The sequence below is a fragment of the Chroicocephalus ridibundus genome, chromosome 1 (assembly GCF_963924245.1).
Source record: "Chroicocephalus ridibundus chromosome 1, bChrRid1.1, whole genome shotgun sequence".
In the NCBI taxonomy this organism is placed as follows: domain Eukaryota; kingdom Metazoa; phylum Chordata; class Aves; order Charadriiformes; family Laridae; genus Chroicocephalus; species Chroicocephalus ridibundus.
In genome coordinates this window covers 153,624,699-153,650,048 of record NC_086284.1, presented here as the reverse complement: position 1 = coordinate 153,650,048, position 25,350 = coordinate 153,624,699, and the positions used below count along the sequence as shown (strand labels likewise).

At 39.0% G+C, this 25,350-nt stretch overlaps 1 protein-coding gene across 14 annotated transcripts in view; it reads left to right on the top strand.

The window, feature by feature from the left end:
• The window catches only part of WNK1 (WNK lysine deficient protein kinase 1), a 107,309-nt gene that overhangs the window by 46,861 nt on the left and 35,098 nt on the right, over window positions 1-25,350 (top strand). For 9 of the 14 annotated variants that reach the window (XM_063318690.1, XM_063318708.1, XM_063318698.1 and 6 more), the window contains exons 5-11: window positions 12,666-12,754; window positions 14,125-14,344; window positions 14,568-14,904; window positions 16,002-16,189; window positions 19,243-19,500; window positions 21,228-21,656; window positions 24,939-25,010. In XM_063318690.1, coding sequence (XP_063174760.1) covers window positions 12,666-12,754; window positions 14,125-14,344; window positions 14,568-14,904; window positions 16,002-16,189; window positions 19,243-19,500; window positions 21,228-21,656; window positions 24,939-25,010 — 1,593 coding nt within the window. The remainder of the gene's footprint in view (window positions 1-12,665; window positions 12,755-14,124; window positions 14,345-14,567; window positions 14,905-16,001; window positions 16,190-19,242; window positions 19,501-21,227; window positions 21,657-24,938; window positions 25,011-25,350) is intronic. The other 5 variants (XM_063318762.1, XM_063318752.1, XM_063318728.1 and 2 more) reach the window with 2 other exon arrangements.

Genomic DNA, 25,350 nt, shown 5'->3' with positions numbered 1-25,350 from the left:
CAATAGAGACAGTTCCAATACAAAATGTAATCAAGATACTTAATTCTGTTACATACTCACTTGCACAAAAAAAGGAGTGTAAGATCTTGGTAAAATTCAGGAAAGTTTCCCTGTTTGACTTCATTTCCCTTTGGAGACTGGTATTATTTCTTTGACCTGTTCCATGCATATTTCAATTAAACAATTTGTCACAGGAGATATTTGAAATGGGCTACATGTGCATTTAAATGAAAACAGAGATATTTATAGAACAGACATCTTAAGTATGATTTCTTAATTTAGTCTGTTTGGGAAGCAAAGCAGTGAAGGCATAACTAACTGCAGTAGCTTCAGCTGCTTTGTCTCAGCCTCTGGTGAGACCGATGTAACCCATGCAGTTGCCTCAAAAGCTGGCTTGGTTTTCTCTTGCTCATGTTGCAGTTACCGCTCACAGATGTAGTATAGACTCCGATTACTTCGACACTGTATTTCCTTCAAGCTTGCTTTTTGCAGCACAGAGGTTATTTTTCAAAGTGTGTAGAGGTACTGATTACTCAGTTTCTAATACTTGGATGTCACAAGTCTTAAATCTTCTAGGTGATTGACTAGTCCCAGGACTAGTAAAAAGACAATTAATGGGTTTAGTATGCAGATCTGTCTCATTCTTGTATATCTACCACTAACATAAAAATCTAAGCATGTTAGCTGCAAAAAAGTTAATAAGACCATCCTTAGTTTCAAATATACTAATCAGCTGAGTGTGAGCAGAAAACTTCCTTTTCTCTTTCACCCCCTTCCCATTATATAAACTTACCTTTTAAGTTCTCCTGGTGGACTTGTGGTCTGTACTTTATTTTCTGCGTGCTTACTTTGACAGACTGAAGTTTTGCACTTGTCCTTGCTTTCACCAAAAGCCAGTCTCTTCTCTGTAAACAAATGTCTGCCTTCTGAGCTGGCCTTAAGATGAGAAGGAAAAAAAAAAAAGTATTTTGCATTTTGATTTAAAAAAAAAGTTCTGTACTGAAGTGTTCCACTGAGTGGGCACAACATTTTTGTTCTCTGTTCTACAGAGCTTAAAAAAAAGGCCCAAGGGAACAAGATACATAATGAGTAACCTGACCGGGCAGTGTCTGACTCGTTTAAAAATCCCTAATTTCCGTAACTGGTGGGGACTGAAGCTCACTGGTTAGAGTGAAGGTCATTCTGTTGGCTGGAAACCAGGCAGTTACAAAGTGCTGCAGTTTGGTCAACTGAGATGAAATTAATCTCTTCTTTAGTGTCTTAAAAGTTAGGCATCATAATTGTCTAGATTAGTCAACTACTTCATTTTCACTAGTGATGCAATGGGCAAAGTATCCCAGCTGTTTTCTTCTTCCTGAGGCGTCCTAGGCAGCAAATATAAATGCTTAACATTTAGACTTATAATTAATTTTACTTGCAGTGCGTAATGAATGTTGATGCATGTCCTCTTTTGCTTTCTGGAAGCAATATGCAACTTTTTTTAGGCATACATAAAACTCTTTACCTTGAATAACTTGATTTCATGAACCATGAACCTCTGTATCATGGTTCAGATAGACACAGAGACACCCCTCCTATTAAGCTTTCAGGTGGAAAAAACAATGGAAAAAAATCAATGGAAAAGTAGGGGGAGGTAATCCTCAGACAGAGCAAATAGTCTTCTGTTAAAGCAGATACTGAAATGCCATGAACCTTCAATCAAGCACAGGAAACAGGTTAATTGTAAGAAAGGGCGAACTCTTGTAATTGTATTCATTGAAAGAAGAAACTTCAGGTACTTAAATATCAAATGGAAAAAAAATTGCACATCATGTGCAATTCCTCTGCATCACACCGAAAGGACTAAAGAATGCTTAAGCTTCTACCACTTGCATCTTATAGCTGTTCAAGTCGTTTGCAAGCATTTTGCTGGAACGTCTTTAAGAGTGAAGAATCTTCCTCGGCTGGAGGTTCAGTCACTGACTCATCAATTCAGAAATATGTAGCCTTAAAAATGGAAGATGGGAATTCAAGGTTTTGAAGCATTAGTATTTTAAGAAGCTTTCCATGCTAGATAAGAAGTCCTCTTTAAGAAATGACAATGATCTAAGTAAGGAAAAGCAGGCATTGGCTTGAACACTGAGATATAACATGCCTATATGGTTTGCACAACTAGGGCAGATGATATCTGAAGTTGGAAAGTAAAAGGCTCATTCAACTGAATTCCTTTCTAAAAGTAGCTTGCTTTTACGAGTTGATCTTAGAGGCATTTGTACTATTCAGCATCAAAAGCTTCTAGATTACAGCTAAAACTGTTTTGTCAATATTGGTGGTGTAAAACAAACTTGGTTTGAAGTGAAAGGAGATACTTCTTATTTATATTGGTCACTGCTGACCCTGGAATGTGTTTCTTAGCAATTTTGAATTGGATATCATTTTAAAATGATCATGAATTAAAAGGGGGGTGAAGGGCGTGAGCTTTGGTTGAGTTGCATAAAATCAAGATCTAATGTATTTTTAACACCTGAAATCCTAGAATTTGATTGTACTGTAGGGTTTCCAAATGTGTTTTTAGAAACCTAAATAAATTGAATACTGATTAAACAATGTATATTTAAAAATTTAAAAAGTTAATTATTTCCTAAGGATCAGGTCTCTTAAAACTGTGTTACTAATATTTAATATTCTGTCCTGTACTGACATCTATTTAGCTCTTACATTAACTGAGGTTACTTTAATTTAACAAGACATGGGAAGGTGGCTCTCCTTAGGAACAGGGAGGTGGTGTTATTAAAACGCCTGGCTTTGCAGTGTGATGAGAACCGTTAATGAATCACTGAAGCATTACTGTAGGGAGACTGATAGCTCAATGTTATTTATCAGTTTAGTGCCACTAGTCAAAAATACTGACATTAAGAATGTACGGGCTACTACTTGACCTGCTAACTGTACTGCTGTAGTTGCAACAGGGGTAGGAATGGGATAAGTCCAGGAAAGTTTTAGTCTTGTGGAAGCTCACAGGGGAGTTGAGTAATACTAAGTTATTTTGAGATTATTACGTGATTCATAGGCTAGAACTCCACTAAAATTTTACATAAACCCTTTAGTTATCTCCAGGTTACTCAGGGCTGTTGCCAGAGCAGGCAGTGACGTGGGAGTACGTATGCCTGTTTGAATGCTTGTGTTTGTTCCTATATTAGAAGAGTGAAGGTCACCAAAGTTGAATGTGATTTTGCAGATACTGTTTATTCCTAAAAATAGAGAGATGCACCAGGCTAAAATGTGTGTGTATATATGAAACTTTGTAGCCTATTGTGTTTAATCTTTTTGTGTGAAGAGAAAAAAGGCTGTTGCTTCTCTGTCCAGTATAAGTACTTAGAAGCTTCCTAACACTATGAGGTTGTGACTTGGTTTTAAGGTAATCTTATTTCTACATTACCACCATCATAAAGTTCCCTGCGTAGCAGACAGGGATACTTTCTAGGACCACCCTCTGAAACTGTTGAATCTTTTGGTATACAAATAGAAGTCCTTCATTCCTATTAGAATAAGTCATAAAATAAAAGGGATGATGCCTCTTGGTGCATTGTCTGAATTGTGCAATATTTTCAGTGTTTCCAGCACCATCCTGGGCTTTTTAGTAGGTATCTTCTTCTAAAGGCTAGTTCTGGTACCAAATGTGTTTTGTGGTCTGTGTTAGATTGTTCTTTTTAATTCAGTTCAAAGTTCACTGAAACTAATCTGTGGCTTTTGAATTACTGTTGCTGTACTTGGGTACTAGATGATGTTTTCCTATCAGAATGGTTGCTGATTAAAGCAGAGAATGCAACTAATATAGTTTGATTTTTTTTTTCTTCAAATAAATCTATTTTTCCATACTGAAAATAGAAGACAGACGCTTTTAGTATTGTGTCACTGTGGCATTTCTAAATTTATAGCACTGAAATGTGTGTCTAGGCATGCCTGTATTTTCTGGAAAGCCATCTCCAATCTGAAGTCCCAATAAAGAAAAGGGTCATTCAGCTAGCTCAAGATGTTCACCACTGCATATTCTTGTTCAGATGATAAGGCTGATAAGCATCCCTGCTCCTAAGTGTGAGGTTAAAGAACTCTGTGTGATAATTAAACTGACCTTACCTTTATGCTCTTGTGCAAGAATAAAAACTGAAAAGTTAGTGCCTCATCCACTTGTCTAATCAGCCTTTATAGTTGTTTCAGAAGAACTGCCATCCTCATACTGTGGGTTTCTAAAGCAGGCCCTTTTCACTGTTACATGCGCTGATATCCTAATTGTTTGCCAGCTATACACTAAGGAACTGTGTCCTGCTTTGCAGTTACAAAATTTCCTGTTCTAGAACTTGAGTAATTTCTTCTATTCATTAGAATTGCTGTAGTTATAGTAGGTGCTGTGATTGATTAATCTACTTTTTAACTAAAACCATCTGCTTAGCTAGTCATAAGGGCTCCAGATTATTATGACTTTTGAAATAGGTTGATATTTTTATTTACCTCGTGGTGCTGAGGTACAGTGGACTTTCATCTTTAAAGCAAAAACTTTAAATGCCTTGTGTGTTGGGCTAGATAATTAGTCAATAGGGTAGTTGTAAGGCATGGTGTATATTCAGCAGTAGTGCATAACATAAGTTGTGTTTCAGTATTATCAGAAATACAGTGGTGTTTTACTTTGTTACAGCCTTTTACTTAAGAGTGCTGGAAAGGATCACAGCCAACGATTTCTAGGAAGAGTTATGACTAGTTCTTGTTCAAATTTAGCTGCATGGAAACAAAGCAACAGTACTGTAGTCTACTATACCAGTCTTGTAAGGCTTTTAAGGCTGTAAATTCTCTGACTTTAAAAATACAGTATTGAGACACTAGCAAAGAAGTTTAAGCAGACAATGTCAGTGTCTGCAGCTGCTGGGCTTGGAGATCAGTTGAAGAATACAGATGTGCAGGTGGTGGCTAGTCAAATGAGGAGTCTGTTTTATTCTTGTCACCAAAGATTATCTCATACAAATGACTAGGTGCTTCTTTTAAGCAACCTCACACACTTTGCTAATAAGCAGTTAGTATGGGTGTGTCAATCGAAATACAAATATACCTTGTGTGTATAACAACTCTAATAATTTATATTTGGGATTTTTTTTACTGTTGTTGGCCTCAATTGTTTGAGAGAGGTGGTAAATTGAAGAGGATGAGAGTTTCTAAATTGTGATCAATCAGGTTGCAGCAAGTGGGCCTGTATAAATATTACAGTGCCTCTATTGTCTTTACAGTGTGTTTGTGAAATATGGGCATATGTGGTTATCTGTTGCAAGTCATGAAGACAGCTGGTCTGTAGAAATTTAAGAGTCATGGGACATAGATTACTTATACACCTGCATCGCAGAGGGTGAAGACCAACTGGTTAAGCTATTTCAGTGACATAGAGGTCTCAAATAGCTGAGATATGAATTTTGATCTGGATGATGGTAGATCAGTCAAGTTCAGAATATATTTGCTTCAAAATGTGCAATCATTGTTTTTGATCAGAAGAGAAGAGAACTAGGCCTGTCCTAGTCTAAATAGTGCCTCATGAGCTAACTCCATCTCATCAGAAGCTTTTATCTGCTTCTGCTGCTTGTATTGCAGTAATGCTATTTACTCTGTTAGGATACTGATCTGCTGTAGAGCTTATTCTGCAGGATTTACTCATTTAATTCTTGGCAGAATTATCAATTGTCCAGAATTAATTGCTATGAAAATACTGAAATCAGAGAAGCTAAATTTTCACTTCTGTTAAATGTGTTGCATTTTTTTCCCCTGCAGTCTCAACTACTCTAGCTTGCTTTTTAACAAGAACAATAACATCCATCCTCCGTAGGCAACCGGTATCTCTCTTGAAAGGAGTAAATCTTAAACTAAAGTCTTCCTTTTCACAATATTCAATTGGATTGGGATGAGAATTATCAAATAGTTACAGTTGTAGCCTGTGTGAAATAAGAAAAGAACTAAATCTGAAAGATTGTTTCTAGAACAGACAACAGGATTTAAGATGAAAGATTAGAGAAGGAAATGGTGGTGAAATGGTTAAAGGTGTAGGTTTTGAGGGCTGGGTAAGTAACTAATAGCAGGTGGTGAAATTTAAAAGATCAGGAGGTAAACCAATTTAGATGCCATGTATACCATTGCCTGGGGGCTTCTTTGAGAGTATGGGGAAGGAGGTAGGATCATTGACTTGTTTTCCACTGGAATTGTATTCTCTGTCTAAATTCCTGGAATTAATGGTTTGTGGCAGCCTGGGACTGGCTAAAACTAGAATGGTAACAACTTAGCAAAAAGAAAATATAGAGACTTTAATTACTTTGTTTGTGGGATTTGACTTTGCTACTGATTCTATTAGCCTCTGGACTGCAACGTTGGAACATTTTGTTTGAGAAGATTAATCAGTTACGGTAGAATTCCTTTCAAGCTCTGCAGTTATAGCACCTTTGAAAAGAGCCAAGCAAGAATTGTGGTTAGACTGGGACAGGTAGGCCCTGTGCTTGTTGATTAATGTTCTTTGCAAGTCACGCAGTGTACCCCAGAAAAGTGTAACTGTAATCAGGTGTGCAAAATGTTATATTTTTATTCCAGTGAAGTAGATTTACTTTGACTACAGAGTGTCTATTTGTTTTGAGTGCAACTGTAACAACAACAAAAAAATCTATAAGCAATGGCAAGCAAAATTCCAACATAGTTTATTCATGATACCAGTAAGTACTGTTGAAATGGAGATGATAATCAACAGTTAGTTGGGGTTTTTTGAGGGGGATATAAAATGTCTAGTTAAGCAGTTGGAAGGCCAATTAGCATAGCAGAATCTTTAATGATCCCTTTTCCCTTGACTCCTCTAAAGTTTCACAGCAGCTGGTGGAGAAGATTTCTAAAATGCCCAGTAAAGGATTAAAAAGTGTTGCTTTTGCAACACTGATGTTGTATGGTATAACAACACTGGTATAATTGTGGTATACTTGAGGAACTAGGAGTGATACTTTGGGGTGAAAAGTGATCTTGATAATTTGAAATGGAATTTTATCACAGTTTATCATCACTAGTTGGTCAAAATTCAATTGCTTACTTCACACTTTAAAATGGTGTATGTGATCCTTACTATAAGGAGCATTGCTTCTTATGCCCTTCCAGAAAAAACAAAAGCTCTGAAGTTATGAACAATGCATTTTATTAGTAAACAAGTTTTACAATGGCTGTTTGAAACTAGATACCAGCAGGGAAAAAAAAGATGTCAGACTCTAGGTTTAGGTTTGGAGTATAGCAAGAGGTATTAGAACATATAACACTGTGGATTGTTTGTGCATGTGTGGCGTAAAACAAGCAGTGATGTGGCTTTCTAACTTCGTCCAACAGTTTGAAAATCACCTTCAAATTCCTATTCCCTTACATTAAGCACCCAGTAAAAGGAAAGCAGATAATGTTGCCAACGGTAGTAAATGTGATTGTCAGGAAGGATGGAACTGGAACATATTATTTTATCCTAGTGCTGACTTATGTTTTGTTAGGATTAAATTATAGTCAGCTGTATGCATACTTCTGTAGCTCCATGGAAAGAGGAGAAACAGCAGCTGCCTTCATCCCCCTGTACAAAACTAGTGTCAGCAACCTTGGGTCGGAACACGACACTGACTGACCTGTTCCCCTCTGTTTAAAAGTGTACTTCTGCAACAGCAGGAGTGAACTGGGTGATGATCCTATGTGTAGCCTTAAACTATTGCAGAAAACCTGGGAGGAGAATAGGCAGAGCAGCCAAACAGGGGGGCGGGGACACGCAGGAAGTAAAGGATCCCTGCGCTGCCTCTTCTTCCTCCTCCTTACAACTAGCTGGGCAGGCAGAAAAGGACATGCTTACCTCTTGCTTACATTTTTTCTTTCTATTCAGTATTTGAGAGGGAAAAGCAGATATTAAGCTCAAATCTCTGCAGCCTCATGTACTGGACTTGGAAAAGTACAAGAGGTGTCAAACAGGAAACAATGCTCCCTTCTAACTTAGACATCTGCTTTCCTTCCGCTGTGCGTTAAGTCCACAGCCTAGTGGATTTCCATCGGAAACTAGCACCTAACTAACTCTTTCTGGTGTGTGCATCTCTTTTCCTGATGGATTTTGCAAAAAGAGAGATTGGTCCCATATTTGTAATTGTTAATTCCCACTGTTGCTGCTCTCACAAGGATTGTGCCAAAGAGGTAAGTAAGAATTTCAGCTCTCTAAAGCGCGTTTAGACACAGGAAAGGGTTTTGGGGATGAATCAGAATTCTTGACAAATCTGCTGAACTGCTTTACATTTGCATAGCTGGGGTCTTCAGCTTTTAAACTTGACTGTACTTTTTTTTTTTCCCCCATAATGTTTTAAATGTAGAGTAGAATCCTGATCAGCAAGGCTGGAACACTTATTGCTTCTGCTCTTTTCCACCTGTGGTGTTGTTCCAAATCTAAATATTTTTTTAAATTTAGGATTGCTGAGGGTCTGTAACACTTCCTGTGTCTTCATTTTGTTTTGATGTAAAAGTTCTACAGCACTGATTGTACCTTCTCGTATGAAGTAAATGATATTTTCAGTATCTATTGCATAGAACAAGATGTTAAACTACTGACCCAGTGATCTGGTGATCTAACAAATGCAAAATACTGCATGTTTCTAGGCAAAAATTGTGAAGAAGGGTTGTGGGTAGCTTATACTCTAGTGTTTAAAGTATCTTGAAAAATCTAGTGTTTTAAAGAGTACCTAACTTGCCTTTAATGGATCAAATAACCGTATAAATGTGGATGTTGAATTTTGGAATACACTCTTTTCACCTGATTAAAATTTGATAAAAATCATAAACCTTACCACATCTAAGACAAGTGAAATGTGAAATCTCTTCTTATGCTTAAGACTGTAAGATAGGTATTTAGTTTTGTATCAGTTGTGCTTTCTGCTACCCACATATATACCCATATGAGAAGTGCACCCACGAGAGGTGCTCTCAAAATATAAGTGTTCAGTGGGTTTTATAGTAAGTTGGTGCTTCTTTCAAAAGAAGCAATTCTGCCCTTGTTAGTTATTGCACTATCGCTTCCCTTCTGTAAGCCTGAGAGCTAGTGCAACGGTGTAAGGAACCAGACTGGGGAGCTTCATCTCACTGGAAACTGCTGCAGGCTTTTTTGGCTGGATTTTGTTTCAAGTCTGATAAACACTGTGATCTGGTTCATTATGCAGCTGTATAAATCCATGTGCCAGCAAAAGGGAGGAAATGACATGGGTGTGGGAATGGGAGGTGGAGAACAGGAGGCTTACTTTCAGCAGTGGTGCCAGTTTGTGCTGTTTTAGATAGTAGCTTGAGAAAATATTGATGACGTTCATGTGTGCCTGTTATACCTATCTACATTTTTTTTCTCTGCAAGAGCTCTTCTATTCCTTTAGCAAACTCGGGAAAAGTACCAGTGGGATTTGGGTGTTTAGATCTCATTAAACTGCCACAGGGGAATAGGACTAGTAGATTAGAAGATTTGAGTTGTCCTGTGAGTCTTCTGAGGAGTATGAGGACTGGGAGAGGCATATGAGAATGCGACCATCTTGCAGTAAGCATGGTGAAAACCAGGAAATACTGAATGGCTTAGTAGGTACTTGAGTGCCTTTGGGTTAAGAAACTAATGAACATATGCTTGGCTGCCCAGCTCATGTGCTCTTAAGGACACATCAAGGTTATGTGCATTGCAGGGCCTGGCCTCCCTTCAGTTTCTCTGTGTAGGCAGCTTGGGGTAGAAAAAGAGTTCATTAATTTATTGATTTTTATCATTCATAGTGTCTTGTTAAGTAAAATAGTTAGGCATTTCCCCTAATGCTTGGAGGAGAAAAAAACTCAATTTTTAAAAGCTGATAGTACTTAAGTGGCCTGAACTGTAGACTAGATTTAGGCTACCCTTCTGATGGACTGTGGAACAATCTGAGAAGTGGGTAGCTGCTTGAACACAGAATCCTCTGTTGGTTTTAGGCTCTAGTGTGAGGCTCTCATCATCTGAGGAGCTGTTAGGAACATAGAAGCTACGCTGGAGGAGGCTGGTGGGGCTTTTCTTCTTAACTGAACTCTTGGTTTGGAATTCACAAAATGGGGTATTGTAAAATGGCTCTCATGGAAGGGTCTGCAGATTATGGTCAGATATTTAATTTCTTTCAGGACAGATTAAAACAGGGTAGCAGACAGGATCACTGATTTAAAATCCATTCTTAGCTTTATTTTTTCAGGCTTTGTGCAAGAACAGAGCATCTAGTAAAATAGTTAACAAGAAAACTCATATTCTGGCTTTGTTATGTTAATATTTTGCTGTACCAGTAAGACCGGTTGTCTTACTTGGCTTTTTGTTTTTCTGAAATGAAATTGTCACAGATCTAACATTTTCCTTCTGCTGCCACAGTGTAAATGAACATATATGCAGGCTGCTGCTATGTCTGGGGCTTGAGCTATTTAGGAGACTTAGGTGTGTTAGACTTCGGCAAATTTAGGTACAAATATAGACAATAAGCAGTTGAATAATTATTGCATAGATTATATATGTATGTGTATATAGGAGAGAATTTAATTATATATAGAAGCATCTATCTCTACATATATGAACCTGAACTTCTGGGACCATTTTAAGCTTGGTCATAATTAAAGCTGGGTGTCTTTGACTAGTCTGCTGTAAGAGCAGATGCAAACAGGTACTTGATGCCAGTAGTAAACAGTAAAACTAATTTTATAAATCCCTGGGGAGCGTAGGGCTCTGATGTCCTGCTAGGAAGCTGGAGATTTATGATACAACCTGGTTACAGTATTAACCATCCAGGCTTTGGTCTGATGTCTTATCAGCTGAGGCATTGATCTCCCAAGGTCTTAATGTTCATTGAAGCTTTTAAAAGCATTAAGCTAATGTTCACTGGCAGACTGTGTTTCAGGGCTTATTCTAGTCACAACATACTCTTCAGTTTTGTGAATTTCAATTGCTGGAATTTCGTAAGAGCAGATTTTAGAGCAAAGAAGTGGATAACTAGAGTGCTGTTGTTACAGGAAGTTTTTATCAAGTGAAAAACGGTGTCTTTCTACAGGGTTTTTTTGCCCTTTTAAAAATTCCAGGTATATAGCACCTTTGTAAAATGTCATGACAAATAGGACTGTTGTCCACTGAGAGACTGGACTCTTTGTGTTTGAATCTGTTAAAGTTGATGTTGACTGTGCCCTCTTCTGGAAGAGTGTGGTAGAGAATATTTTAGGTAGGGAACATATGAGGTCAATATACTGCCATGTCTGGCCAAGGAGGGGGGTGGGTGGGGGGAAGTATCTAAATGTAGATGGAAATGATTATTGTGTTAATCTCCATGTTCAGTTAAATGAAGGTCTGTAATTGCAAAGGCTCTGCTTCAGAGACTTGAACCTTTCTGTTTCAAGACTTGTTTCCCACTGACAGTAGAGGAAGGGGGAAGGCTCATGTCTTAATGTCCCCATTTGGTGGGAAGCAGTATGGTATAGGATACTGTCAGAAGTACTTTCTGCTTAGGACATGAATCATGACGCTTGTGCTATTACTGCATTTATTTCTGTACTTTAGACTCTATGGTTTTCACTTTTTGTTTAGTTGTGATTTACTAGTGACACGGGATCAGATGTATCAAGTGCATGACTTCAGGATTGTTAGGCTCGAAAAACGTGGGGTCTTCAGATAACAGAATTTGAACAGAATGTCTTCATCCTCTCTCATTTTGCTGTTTTAAATACAGAGTTTGAAGCTAAAGGCTGAATCAAATAAAATTGAGTGCCAAATTTTGCTGTTGTGGACAATTACCCCCGAAATAGAGCTTCTGGTCATGATTAAGTGATGAAGTTTGGCTCTCTGCCTGCACTGTTTTGCAGAATTCCCAGATGGTCATATCTCGTGGCCTGTTTGCTTTACTGATTGGAGTAGCTGATCAAACTTAGATTTTGTTTTGCTCTCCCCCAAAGGCGTTAGCATGTATTGGAGAAAGGATTGGTGTGTGTTGTTGAAGGGCTTTTGTAAATGTCTGTATTGCTAAGCTCATTTTCCTGAACTCACAACAGGAGTGATGCAAGAGTGTGGTTTGACTATAGTAGGTCTTCTGGGGAAGATACAGGACAGTATTTTTATTTTAATTTGCTTTTCTTTTTCTTTTTTTTAGAACACTGGACAAGGTATTTAATGATTCAGTCAGATCATTCTGGGCTTAGTTTTTTCCTGTAAAATCAATCTATGCCAAAATTACTTCATATAATGGCATGTTGGAAACATTCTGGGAAGCAGCAGAATCCTTTGAAGACTGTTAAATTAATTATGTGGGTTTGTGCATAGGAAATGTTTCCTTTCATTCTCTGTCCAGTCTGTGTACTTGCCTCTAGCCAGCATAACTTCCTTGGAAACTAAAAGGTTCTCCCATCATAACGGAGAACCTGGCTGCCAAAGCCTTCTGTTTTGGAAGTGTAGCTGAGGAATAGGGGATAAAAAAGTGTTTGCAGAAGTCACTAACAAACAGATGAACATTAAGATCGGGGTCAAATTTCTCTCTAATTTGTACTAGTGGGAAATTCAGGCCAGTTATCTGTTAAGTGAAATAATTGGTTTGTAAACACAATCAAAACTTAAATCAAGTGGGCCTGCCAGTTTCTCTGTTACTTGTATGTTCCAGGGTGTCAAGCCAGCAAGCTTCGATAAAGTCGCAATCCCTGAAGTGAAGGAGATTATTGAGGGATGCATTCGGCAAAACAAAGGCGAAAGGTAAGTGCTTTCTTTTCAGATTACTTTCTGTCTGAGTCTTTTATCTCTGACGATACCAGATCTGGTTAGTTCTTGGTCTTCTGTGTTCTGATGAAAGCTGGGAAGCCAGTATTACTTCTGCAGCTTCTATTTGGTAGATTATTATTCAGTGATTGTTTCAGTGTCAGGAAAAGTGCAAATGCTATAATAACTATCTGTGTCAGTTTATTCAGCAATTCTACTGCTTTTCTTAAAACTTTGACCTGGTCAGCAAAATAGTGGAGGACAATCCTTACAGGTTGCCAGGTTGGTTTGTTATTCTGTAATCCTTTGTCTTTTCCCTGCCCCTTTGCGTTTGTTGACATTTTATGCGTGATTATTGAGGGTTCTTCTTACTCTTTAAATTCTTGCTGCTCATTTTCATCCACGCTTTCTGCAAGTTGACTTCTACTTGAAGTGATTAACTTATACCATTACAGGAAATCTGTAACTGCTCTGATGTGGGGTCTTTTTGTGGAGCTTGTTTCCTGCTTTTACATTGTTGCTGTATACTGAATGTCAGGTTCAAGAATGCTTCAGCCTTCAGTCTTCCTCTAGCCTCCTGCTAGTCTGGTCAGAGCTAGTTGTGTCAGTTCATGGATGTTTATTCATCCCCTTCTATTAACTCTGAAGTTTTAATTTGATGGTGTTGCTGTGTATTTTTAGTTTCTGTACTCTTTCTTAGTGTTAAACAATTCTGTATTTTTTCCATTTTAAGTTATTTTTGTGGCTGCACATCACTTATTTCTTGCTATTTAGTTTAAGTGGTTAACTTTTAGACTACTACTGTTAATGCTGTGCATATATGAAAATAGATCTCTTCTGTACCTTCAGGACAAAGCTTCTAACTGTGCCAAACAGAATGCAGGTTGAAGTGGTTCAAAATATTATAAAATATGAAAGGAATCATGTGGTGCTCATCTAGTGCTGAATTTACTGGATGAGGCTTTTGATAAGATCTTGAAATACACTGAAATACATATTTAGATTATTGTACTGATTTGGGGACTAAGGGCTGTGTGCTGAATCTTAATGTTCAGTAAAACCAAACTGTTTCTTCAAGGTTTCTTATTATTTTAGTTAATATATGTCCTGTTCAATTAGCTTAAATATGTTGGTGCTTCTGCTGACCCATGTGTGATTTATTTTTTTATACATCTGTAGCGTTGTTGCATTTTATCTCTCCATCATGCTTTTAAATAGAAATTTGAGCGATGGGCTGTCAAATAATTCATGGGAGAAGCATGAAATGTAGATAATAACTTTGGGGGATCATCAGGCAAGTATATTCCTTAATATTTTATGAAAACCTAATAAGTGTGCATGCTTTCTACACTCTTTCCCAATGCTAGATATGCTATTAAGGACCTTTTGAATCATGCTTTCTTCCAAGAAGAGACTGGAGTGCGGGTAGAACTAGCAGAGGAAGATGATGGAGAAAAAATTGCCATTAAACTCTGGCTGCGAATTGAAGACATCAAAAAACTCAAGGGCAAATATAAAGATAATGAGGCAATAGAGTTCTCCTTTGACTTGGAGAGAGATGTCCCAGAGGATGTAGCACAGGAAATGGTAAGTGTTGGTGGTCTCACGAAACATCGGAAGTACGGGCCTTCTCTGACAGTGAAATGTAGTCTGCCAGCCTCTGCATTTGCTGTTGTTACCGTCTAGAAATAAAACAGCTTCAGAAGTCTGTGAATGAGAAGTTAGTGCCAGAGAGTGGTAGCTTATGTTGTAGCACTACAACAGTGGCTGTCTATGACAGTCTGAATTCTGTGAATATATCCTCCTTCAGGTGGAATCTGGCTATGTCTGTGAAGGGGATCACAAGACAATGGCGAAAGCTATCAAGGACAGGGTATCTTTGATTAAGCGAAAGCGAGAGCAGCGTCAGTTGGTGCGAGAAGAACAGGAGAAGAAGCTTCAGGAAGAAGGTAGTCAGAAGCAGCAGCTGGAGCAACAGCAACCATCGAGTGCTTCCCATGCAGGGTCAAAGCATCCCCTATCTGTCACTGGTCCTACTCCTGTCCCCACTACTTCAGCATCGGTTTCTACACAAGTGGAGCCTGAAGAACCAGAAGCTGATCAACACCAACAGCTGCAGTTCCAGCAACCCAGTATATCTATTCTTTGTAAGTGTGTCGGTTTATTTAGAAACTCTTGCACTTACACAGTTATCCCCCTTAGAGTCTTAAACTTTTGGTGGGTATAGCAGTAAATATCTTAAGATGTTGCTGTCTGCCATTGCTGCTTGCTGAAAAGCATTAGACCACTAGAAATCACAGCAAAATAAGATGCATTCCTGTGCCTTGCCCGAGCCACGTCTTGGCACAATTCACAGTCCAGTGTCTTAGCACAAAATAATTTTCCTTTGTTTCAAGTTAATACACTAAATGAAGTGAGGCACCTGAAGCATGAACATGTCCTAGTTTTTGCTGCCCTCCTATAGGGAGGGTATATTCTCGCCCTACAGGAAGCTGTATACTCTTGCACCAGTGCAGTTAGAGCTATTAAAAACACTTATTTAAATCCTTGTTAACTTATGTTGAAGGTGAAAATTATATTAATGTCAAGCAGTTCAGCTCATAATTTTATTTCTGAAAACAGGATTCACTTTGTTTTATATACTATACAGGAAAAGATGAATTAGCACTCCTAACTTTTCCTCTTCTGCTATCCCAACACTTGAATCAGTATTTGAATAATGATGGTAGATGAGAACTTTTGTATTGGAATGGTGAAGTTAGAAAGCAAATTGCTATCTGCTCTTTAGATAATAGGGGTTTTAAATTCTCTACTATGCCTACATCAGGTGCATCTGCCAGTCAGCACAACAGACCTGTTTTATATGCCTGTGTAAAATAAAAATAATAAATAAAAATAATTAAAAACCCCTGAAAGATCACTCATAATAATGTGGAATTTAAGGGTTCTATTTCTAGTCTAGCCTTTTATAGGAAGCATAGCTTACTATTAAGTGTTTTCCCAAAGAACTCCTGAAACTGCTGATTTTTTTTCAGAGGTTAAGGGAAGGCGTATTGGTAAGGAATTGAGGAAGAAAAAAATATTTTTTTAACCAGTTTAAATATTACAAGAGTTAAAATGCTTATAAGGTCCATGTAACATGGCACAAATGTCAATCTAATATTTGATTGATTATAATATCTTTAAAGTTGTGGATTGAGACCGCAGTTCTTGAAATGCAGATTTTCATCTTTAACTTCTGCAGCTGATGGGACAGTTGACAGTGGCCAGGGGTCATCTGTTTATACCGAATCATGTGTGAGCAGTCAACAGACTGTGTCGTATGGTTCCCAGCATGACCAGTCAATCTCAACAGCTGCAGTTCAGGGATATCCAGCTTCAGTTGGCCAAGTGCAGTCGCAACAGCATGGAGGATATCAGCCACCTGCAGCGGTAAGTGAGAATTTATAGTATTGCAAATGCATGGAGTTATTTTATTTTTTTCTCTTGAAAGGTGAGAGGAAAGTCTGGCAGGCACTCTTCCATGTATGTATTGTTTTGCACGTGATACAAACTCTGCATGGGAGTGGTTAAGGGGCTGTCTTTGCAAGGTGACAGTCTAGGGGTGGGGGAAGGTGCAAGGGCATGTTTGTCTTTAAAGCTTTTGTTTAATCTTGAGTTCACTTAAGTTAGGGTTGTTTTTTTTTTTTAATGGATGGAAGTAACATCCTTAGAACAAGACTACTCATGAAAGTAAGCATTTAATCTCACATGGGAAGGTGGTGTGTGTATTGTGTATATGAAGTTACCAGGGATCAAGCTGTGGGTTTCATTTGAAGGTGGGATTAGCATAATTTGAGCTACTGTATAAGTATGAAATTGCTGTGTGTGTGTTCTGTGAGGCTTTGATTACAGATTCTGCAGGTAAGATTTTTTTAACTGTTATAGAATGCTGCATGTGAGAACTCCAGACTGAAACGACCCCACACCCTTGTCCTCAATTTTATTTCTAGCTTGTGTTGATTTGCTCATCAGTTGCCATGCGTATTCCTCTTCCCTGGAAAGTCTGCACTGGGCACAAATACTTTTCCTACTATGTTCATTTGTGTTGCCCTTTTATTTTGGTATGTTTTTCTCCTTGGTATGTTTTTAGATCTGAGTACGAAAGTTCGCAGAAATCTATTCTAACTCTGGAGTAGAACTTCTGCTACTGTTATATTGTCTTCAGTGGTTCCCTTGACACTTGTTTCTTACACAAATAAGAATCTTATCCTGAGGTGGAGACATTTATGGTATAATGTAGTAATACTGTAAAGGAGAAGATGTGACACTTGAGACTGACAGTCCTCACTCTTTTTTTGGTACCTGTAGTTGGAGGCTTTAATACAGAATCATTGGTGTTACTAGCTTTTTGGAAAACATGCTGGTTTCACTCAGAAGCAAGGCATCTCCATCTTTTTCAAAGGTACTTAACCTAAAGCGTGTGGTACTGTGAGTCCTTGATCAAATGAGTTTTTAATCCATCTAAATAAGCTCCTGTTCTTGGTAAGCCATATCTTGATGTGTGGGCGTATATTGAACCAGAAGCCCTTTCACTGTCTTGGGATGGCTATGGCAGACCGTAATCTTTTGAGAGGGGATGGGAGAACAAGCACATGACAAGAGGGTATAGTCAAGCTGCTTAGTTCACTGTTAAAATGTGCTCATGCTCTATGGTGATGACAGTGGTGCCAGGAGGGGGACAGAACAGTAGAACACTACAAGAACTACTAACAGTTTGTTGGGAAGACAGGCTGACGATTCAAAAATACATCAACAACTGGAGAATGGCCTTAAAAAGAAATAGAATGCAGTTCAATCAGGACAAGAACAAGGTTCATGCTTAAACAGGAATAATCAGCTACACAAGTACAGGATGAGCAACAATGACTAGGCAACAATTCTGAGAAAAAAAAGTCGGGGATTACATCGAACCACAAGCTGGACATGGTCAAAAACATCATGCTGGTGTGAAAAAGGCAAACATCATCTTACATGAAGTAGTTTTTCTCTTGGCCATTGGTAAGTCTATCCTGGACACCCTGCTTGAGTGAATTTGAGGGTGAATTGGGAGAGAATTCAGAGGACAGTGATTAAAAAAAACCAAACACCACAAATACAGACAACATAGTTTATGAGGGAAGACTGAAATAGTTAAGCTGAGCATATGAAAGATGAGTTTGAGAGAGAAAGCTGTAAAGGCTACTGTAAAATAGGAGGAGGCTAATCAGATCACAACATTGTTATCAGATAGAATAAGGAACAATAAACCTAAATTGCAGCATGGAATTGTTGTTTGCAAAAGGCTTTTTTTCTAACCAACAAGGACAGTTAAGTACTACAGTCTCCATCACTGGAGACGTTTCTGAACAGTTTAGATGAATTAGGAATGACATGAAACTAGTCCTGCCTTAGAACAGGTGAAGATTATGGGTAAAGTGTTTATATCCCAAATTTTTGAGTGGTCTAGCAAGTTTTCTCACATCAGAAGTCTTTAAAATCAGATCTCCACTGGATATCTTGAGGTTTTTTCCCCTGGATGTCTGTATTTGATTTCAGTTATATTAAGAAAACGTGGATTACATCCATAAGATGCATATACCATTAAAGAAGGAAAACCTGCAGTTGAAGACTGCCTCTTTAAAATGTCATCTTTCCATTTGCTTAAAACCACAACAAAACAGACAACAACAAAAAAGCAATAACAAAAAACCCAAAACACCGCACCCCAAAACCTAATTCTGATTTTTCCAATTTGGTTGGATTTGACCTATGGCCTTCTGGACTGTGGCAAGATTACAAAATACTGATGCTTTTATTGGCCCAGTGTCTGGAAAATGCTTGTCTAAGACTAATTCTACTGAATTTTCCACACATGAAACCAACTTTTTTTCTACAACTCATGATGTAGACTGTGTAATGTTTAAATTTTTAAGATAATGTTTCAGTTAATAAAGAGCCAGCTGCAGGGAGTTAGACCACTTAATTCAGGTGGGGAGGTGCCCAAGCAGAGAGACTTGTGAGGTGTTATGTATAAACACACATCCACTCACTAAACTAAGAATGAATGTTTGAAAGCTCATCAGTTTCTGTTTAGGTTTTCTTATTTGTTAGACTACCAGGTGCTGTGACTACACACAGTATGAGCCACATCAGTGGCCCTGGACAAAATGTTCTCTCCTGTCTGTCCTGCCTTTCACACCCTTCTTGTAAGGGTACTAGGGAACTTCCCACACTGCTCAGTAACCTAAAGGCAAACTTGGGTCCTCAGAGGTGTACATAGCCTGTTCCCAGTGTGTGTTGGCATTCATTCAGCATTTCTCATATCTTCTTGCACACATATAGTAGTCAGTATTGGGCCTCTCATTGTGTGTCTGCATTTCTTTTCTACCTCATTATAGTTTTTGCTGGTTTTGTTTTTCATTTTTTTAAGTGTTCAATTCTTAACTTTTGTTTTCCTCCTTTAGCTTCAACGTGGTCGTAGCATGTCAGTTTGTGTCCCCCACCTTCCTGCTCTTCCCTCTATGTCCTGCATCCCTCTCAGTGCTCCTTGTACCCCACCACCAGCGCTGTCTGCACCTCTTTCTCCTTTCTACCTTCGGACTGTCCCTGAAGAAACCTTTGCAGAAAAGCTTTCTAAAGCCCTGGAAAGTGTCCTGCCCATGCACTCTGCCTCTCCACGCAAGCATCGACGCTCCAGCCTGCCCTCCCTCTCTGTCAGTCCTGTATGTGTTACCATTTGCCTCCTGGCACAGTAAGATAAGTTATCATTAAATACATCCTGGGCTTTGAGCATTTTTAAAAATGAGAAAATGAAGAGCTAATTCCTTATTTCTTATACTGTGCTGCTAGAATGTTGCTCTTTTTTGGGAAACACTACTTTTAAATACCAAACAGTGGCTGATTATTGTTTTTTGTATTTTAAGATAGTATAAATGTGAATTACTCAGTTGTATGACAGAAGGTAAAGGGAAGTCTAGTTCTTAGCCCTTAACTCAGAAGACCAGCTTTTTATTTTCCAACTCCTAAGCAAATACTGAATGTCAATTAAGCCCTGCACAGAGCAACCAGCTTTTAAATCTTGGTGTTGCTGTGGCTGGTTATTCTAAACGCTTTGGTTAGCTGTTGTAGTGATACTAGAAATTCAGACTATGAGTACTTTTGAGGATTTCTCTGTAATTCTTAATCAGAAATGCCACTTCAGGTGCTTCTTGATGTGAAGAAGCCATTGTTTTGTGTTTCTCAGAAGATCAGATGCAAGATAGCTTGCAGGACAGAAGGTAATCTGTTTTCAGTTTTGGGCTTTGATTTACATGGAATAAATTTTGAGAAACACTTCTCTGTTAATGGAAATATGTGGAACTAATTTTGAAAACATAGGAATAGTTCTTCATCCTGTCGGACCTTCTTGTTAGTATTGGTCAATATGGAAATTTGCTGCTGCTTTTCCAGAAAAAACGGGTCTGGGAAGAAACAGAACAATGTGGAAACAGCAACTGGAAAAAGTCATAAATGGCATGTGTCTTGAAGACAGTATATTTGCTACTGCCTCTTGCAAATTTTTTTTGCCCTTTAGGGTTGATAATACATTGTCTCTCAGCATAATGTAGGCAGAGACGAAAAAATGCAAAACTATGAAGCTATTTGGTATTCTTGCATAAAACTCTGTTCAGTGAAAATTTCCCTGTGAATCTTAAAATAAGATGAGCCTCATCTGAAGTAGTACATCAGATAGTGTGGAATTGCCTGTGAACTCTGCTTTTACTAAACCTGTGAATGTTTTATTGTCCAGGCAAGAGTTAGGTTTGTTTCAGTGAGTGCTGATTTCCTACGTGAAAAAGTATGATCAGAAGAGGTGATCAAACTGAGCAGAATTGAAAGGCTCTGCAGTTTTATCTTACACAGTTCAGCTTTGTCTCAGAAAAGGTTTCTCATTAGCTCCCTGGACTGCATACAGAGTACACTCCTGACAGGACACTAGTACTGTGGGTTTTTTTGCATTGGATAATATTAAGATTTAATGCCATTTTATCTTCCAAAGGCAAACTAGAGGCTCTGCATTGTTGCTGCTGTGAAGTTCTGAGTTTTCATATTCCCCATATGGCAGTAACCTCAGAGGTTTGATTGGCTTTCAAGCACTGATCACAGTGCCCGTGACAATAAATCTCATGATGTCAGAAGCAAAACTGGTTTATTTTTGTGAATTATTGGAATTGTACTGGAAAAGCAGCTCTAACACAGGCAAATGTTTCCATTCGTAGCTATGCTTGCCATGGATGTATTTAATGGATATTTACAACTCACCTAAATTTCCTGAGTATTGTATGTTTTTGACCATGAATTGAGTAGTCATTCTATAAAGTTACTTCACAGAACTGCCTAGTGAACTGTGCATGTTGATGTGCTTTCACTTTTAATGTATGAATTACTTGTCTTGTTCATGTCAATACAGCCTCAGCATCCGCGTGGGGGAACACCAACGTTCCCAGATTCACAGATATTTTTCCCAACCGTTCATGAACGGCCGGTGTCTTTCTCACCTCCACCTGTCTGCCCGCCGAAGGTGGCAGTTGCTCAGCGGCGCAAGAGCACTTCATTTTTGGAAGCCCAAACTTGCCACTTCCAGCCATTGCTGAAGACTGGCCAGAGTTTAGTCCCACCTGGTGGTAGTCCCACCAATTGGACACCAGAGGCATTCGTTATGCTGAGCACAGCAGCTCAGAGAGTCGCTGGAGAGCCTCTGCATGTGCAAGTTAATCCTGTGTTTGAGCCAGCTCCTGTCCACAGTGACTATAGATCTGGACCAACGCCTCCAGAGGATGCTCACTACAGAATGCATCCAGAAGCTGTATATTTGGTGGGCATGCACTATCCATCACAGGTATCGGAGCAGTATGATCAAGTAGCTTATAACTCTCACGCGACTGAACAACATTTGAAGCAGGTCTCTGAGTCAAACCATGGGCAAGGTGGTCCTCCACAAAGCTCTGTGTTCGACTTTCAAACGGGGCAAACATACCTGGCAAGACATGTTCAGAACCTGAGGCTGGATTCTGGGATGGGTCCCCTTTCTCCATTATCCAGTGTTTCAGCTCCTCTGAGTGCAGATCCTGCTCAGATGACGTTCCACCAGGTATTTGTTCCGCACTCAGCCCCAGCTGTGCTCTCTCACAGTGGTGATGGCAGAGCGAGCTGTGTCTTTGAGTTCCATGTGCACACACCGACTTCTGCTCCAGCAGAAGGGGCAGTTTTACCCCAGCGGGTCTACAGAAGTCGCCGGAGCTCTATGGAGACCAGTCAAGAGGAATCCACTCAAGGCATAGGGTCGCATGGTCGGCTTCAGCCTGTGACAGAGGAGCAGTGTAACTATCTTGGTCCTGAGTTAGCAAGTCCCAGAGGGGGCTCTGCCAGGCGGAGCTGGCTGGAAGGAAGCCCAGAATACTCCAGTGATTCCTCACAGCTGACTTCCTCTGACACTGGCGACTTTCAGTCTCCTCCCCCTACAGGGGGGTCATCTTCTGCTTTTGGTTCAGACTTCTCATTGCCCATTGTTCAGCTGCCTCAGAAGGTATTGCAAGAGTCGCAGCTCTTCATCTGCTTCCCCCAGGGACCCTCAACTCAGCAGGCCTTGTCCACCTCGCTTTCATCAGGACCACCTGCACTCTATCCTCAGGTTACAGGAGCAAACCCTTCCAGAATTTCTCTGCTTTTTATAAGTCATATCTTGCACTTAAAGGGGACCCTTGTTCTTAAACTTGCTCCATGTAGTTCTAAGTATTAGTGTTCATGGGGGTGTCTTCCCACCAAGTCAGTAGGATACTAGGTTCTCTAACTTGCCAGGTTACAATGAAATAATGAGGCATCAGCAACCACTTGGTCTGTGTTCAGCTTTGGCTGAAATACTTGTTGGGCTTTTGTGTTAAGGGTAATAAATGGTCAGTGTTCCTCCTGGGCCTGGTTTTTCTTCTGGCAAGAGATAGCTGGAGTACCAAATTGGCTTTTAAACAGTGAGTTTAATGAAATATGTCTTCTCCACAGTTTGAACCAGCAGTGATAGTAAAACTTGCTTTGTATTTTTGTTCCTGTTCCTTAGCCATTTAATGAGAATGTGTTATTTGAAGTTGAACTTTCATATGAATAATGTTTCATTAGACAACAACAAGGTTAATGTGGTGACTGTCCAAAATGCAAGAGCTTTTTCTAGGCTTGAGGGAAGAAAGTGGCAAGAGATCAATGGAAGGAGCTGTATTATGTATGTGTACACAGTTTTGGAAATGTATTTGCAGGATCATTAAAGAAATTAAACAAGCTAAGTAGTAAATTAGTGGCACAAACAACTGTTGCTAGTAGGTATTGCTTCCCTATAAGCCTATATAATATGGTGTCCTTTTAAAAATCAAAATTTGAGGCTTGAAGCTTAGTTTGGAGGTAAGCGTTCTGTCAGCATGTACGGTATTTGCACTTGCAATAGTCAGTAACAGACTTGTACACTGTGATTGTGAGGTTTATGTGTGTATACATTGTGTCTGCACTTGTAGTCTGAAACTTTTTGTAAGATAACTTTTTGTGAAAAGAGAGCATTTACTTTAAGTAGACTTCTCTCTTACTACTCCTGTTCTTGGAATTAGGGATGCTCTGACATTTTAGTTATTGGAGTATTAGCAACTTTGGGATTTGTGTAAAGGAACTGGTGGAGAATCTTTTTGCTTTTTGTGGTAAGATCAAGAACTAAATATTTAAGGCTTTCTGTATGAGACAAAGATGTTTTATTGAAGCTGAAAGAGCTTTAATGACTAGTCTAATAGATAGTAATTTCTATGGTGTAGAACTTGCAGAGTGAGGCTGCTACGCAAGAAGTTTGAGACTTACTTGGGGATGGTTTCTCCATAAACCACCTTTGTTAAACTTCAGGAGGTGAATTCTGATGGATGTAAAATAGTCTGGAAAACACAATAAGGGATCACGATTGTTTTATGGAATATAGGTTCTGGGATCTCTTATCTAATTCATTAAAACATCATAATTTGAAGCACAAACTGAGTCAATGAGAACAGAAGTTAGAACAGTGGAATATAGCACATGTTTAGATCCTAGCCAATAAGGGCCTCAAACTTCAAAAACAGCAAAGAAAAAAATGGTTCTCTTATTGGCAGTCTGCTTTTCCCAAAGTTCCTATAATTAAAAGAGTATGTAATTTTAATAAACTTGCTCCTAATAAGCTTCCACAAGCTGAATGAAGACAGCATTAAGGAATTTCAGTAGATATTTCTGATATGATACACATGCACCAGATTTTTCCTACAAAGGCAGTTCATCAAAGTGGTGCACGCTCAGGGAACTCGTGTGGAGGTCTCTGTCTAGTTGTCTCCCAGTATCTGATGAAGAAATATAATGGTCACAAAAATAATAATGAAAATCCTGGGGTCTGATCAAAAATATCAGCTGCAAAACCAAAAATTCATTCCATTTTCCTCTACATCTTCCACATTCATTTGTATGCCACTCATCCATTTTTTTTGTTGCTTATTCATTAAAAAAATCCGTCTAAGCTAGAACATGGACCCCCCCAGATTCTTCAGTATCCAATTCTTGGTAGACTTTGGATGGTAGTGAGTCTGGAAATGATTTCTAGCTTGTATTTTGACATGCCTCTCATGGCACTCAGGGAACTCATGACATGTACGTGTACTGAGTACTTTGTTATTGGTCTAGAATTCTGTATATTTTTGATTTATTTTTTTTAACAGATAGTTTTATATCCTTCTAGCCCTCTTCTATCCCCCCACCTAATGGTTTAGAACACATGTAAAGGTAAAACCTAATGCCTCTATTTCCAGTTACCATACCAAGGCATCCTGCTCTTAAAGCATCATCAGTGGAAGAAGAAGCTGTTAGGCTGGTCTGCCTCATGTTAAGGGGCATGTGTGTTTCAAAGACTTTCTGTATTGGTTGTTTTGGAAGACTTAAAATGGAGTTCAGTACTTCTCCAGATTGCTCTGCTTTGTTCTGGTTGTTGTAGTGGAATTTGGCCAAAAGGACTGGTTGTCCAAAAGGACAGCTAGAAACCTCTTCCAACCAGGTCAGTCCAGGCAGAAATTATTTGAACTGCCTGCTGCAGAAAACATAGGGTTTAGGCTGATTCTGTCTTTTTTTTCTCCTCCAGACACAGGTGCAAGGCCAGTCAGCCTCAAGCAGTGCATCAGTGCCGTCCCAGCCTACCCAACACACTCAACAGGTAAGATCACAGTCCCTAAACCCAGGACTAGAATACTTTTAGGATAGAATTTTGATGACTCGTTAAGAGCAATTGACTACCTCTGTCCCTGCTTCAACCCATAGTTTTGGACAAAAGGAGAGGAATCCTCTGGTTCTCACCCAGTCTAACATGCTATGAGATTAACTTCATTGACTTTCTGAAATTTATTTTTAGAATTATGTTAATAGTTATTTTTATGTGTCTGTCTTCCCTGACTTTCACCTGAGCTTGCAGCAGAGGTCTGTTCAAGGATGAATCCTCAATGTCAGGATTTGCAAGTTAGACTGTCTAGACAGGCAGACTTCACTCTCATAATTTC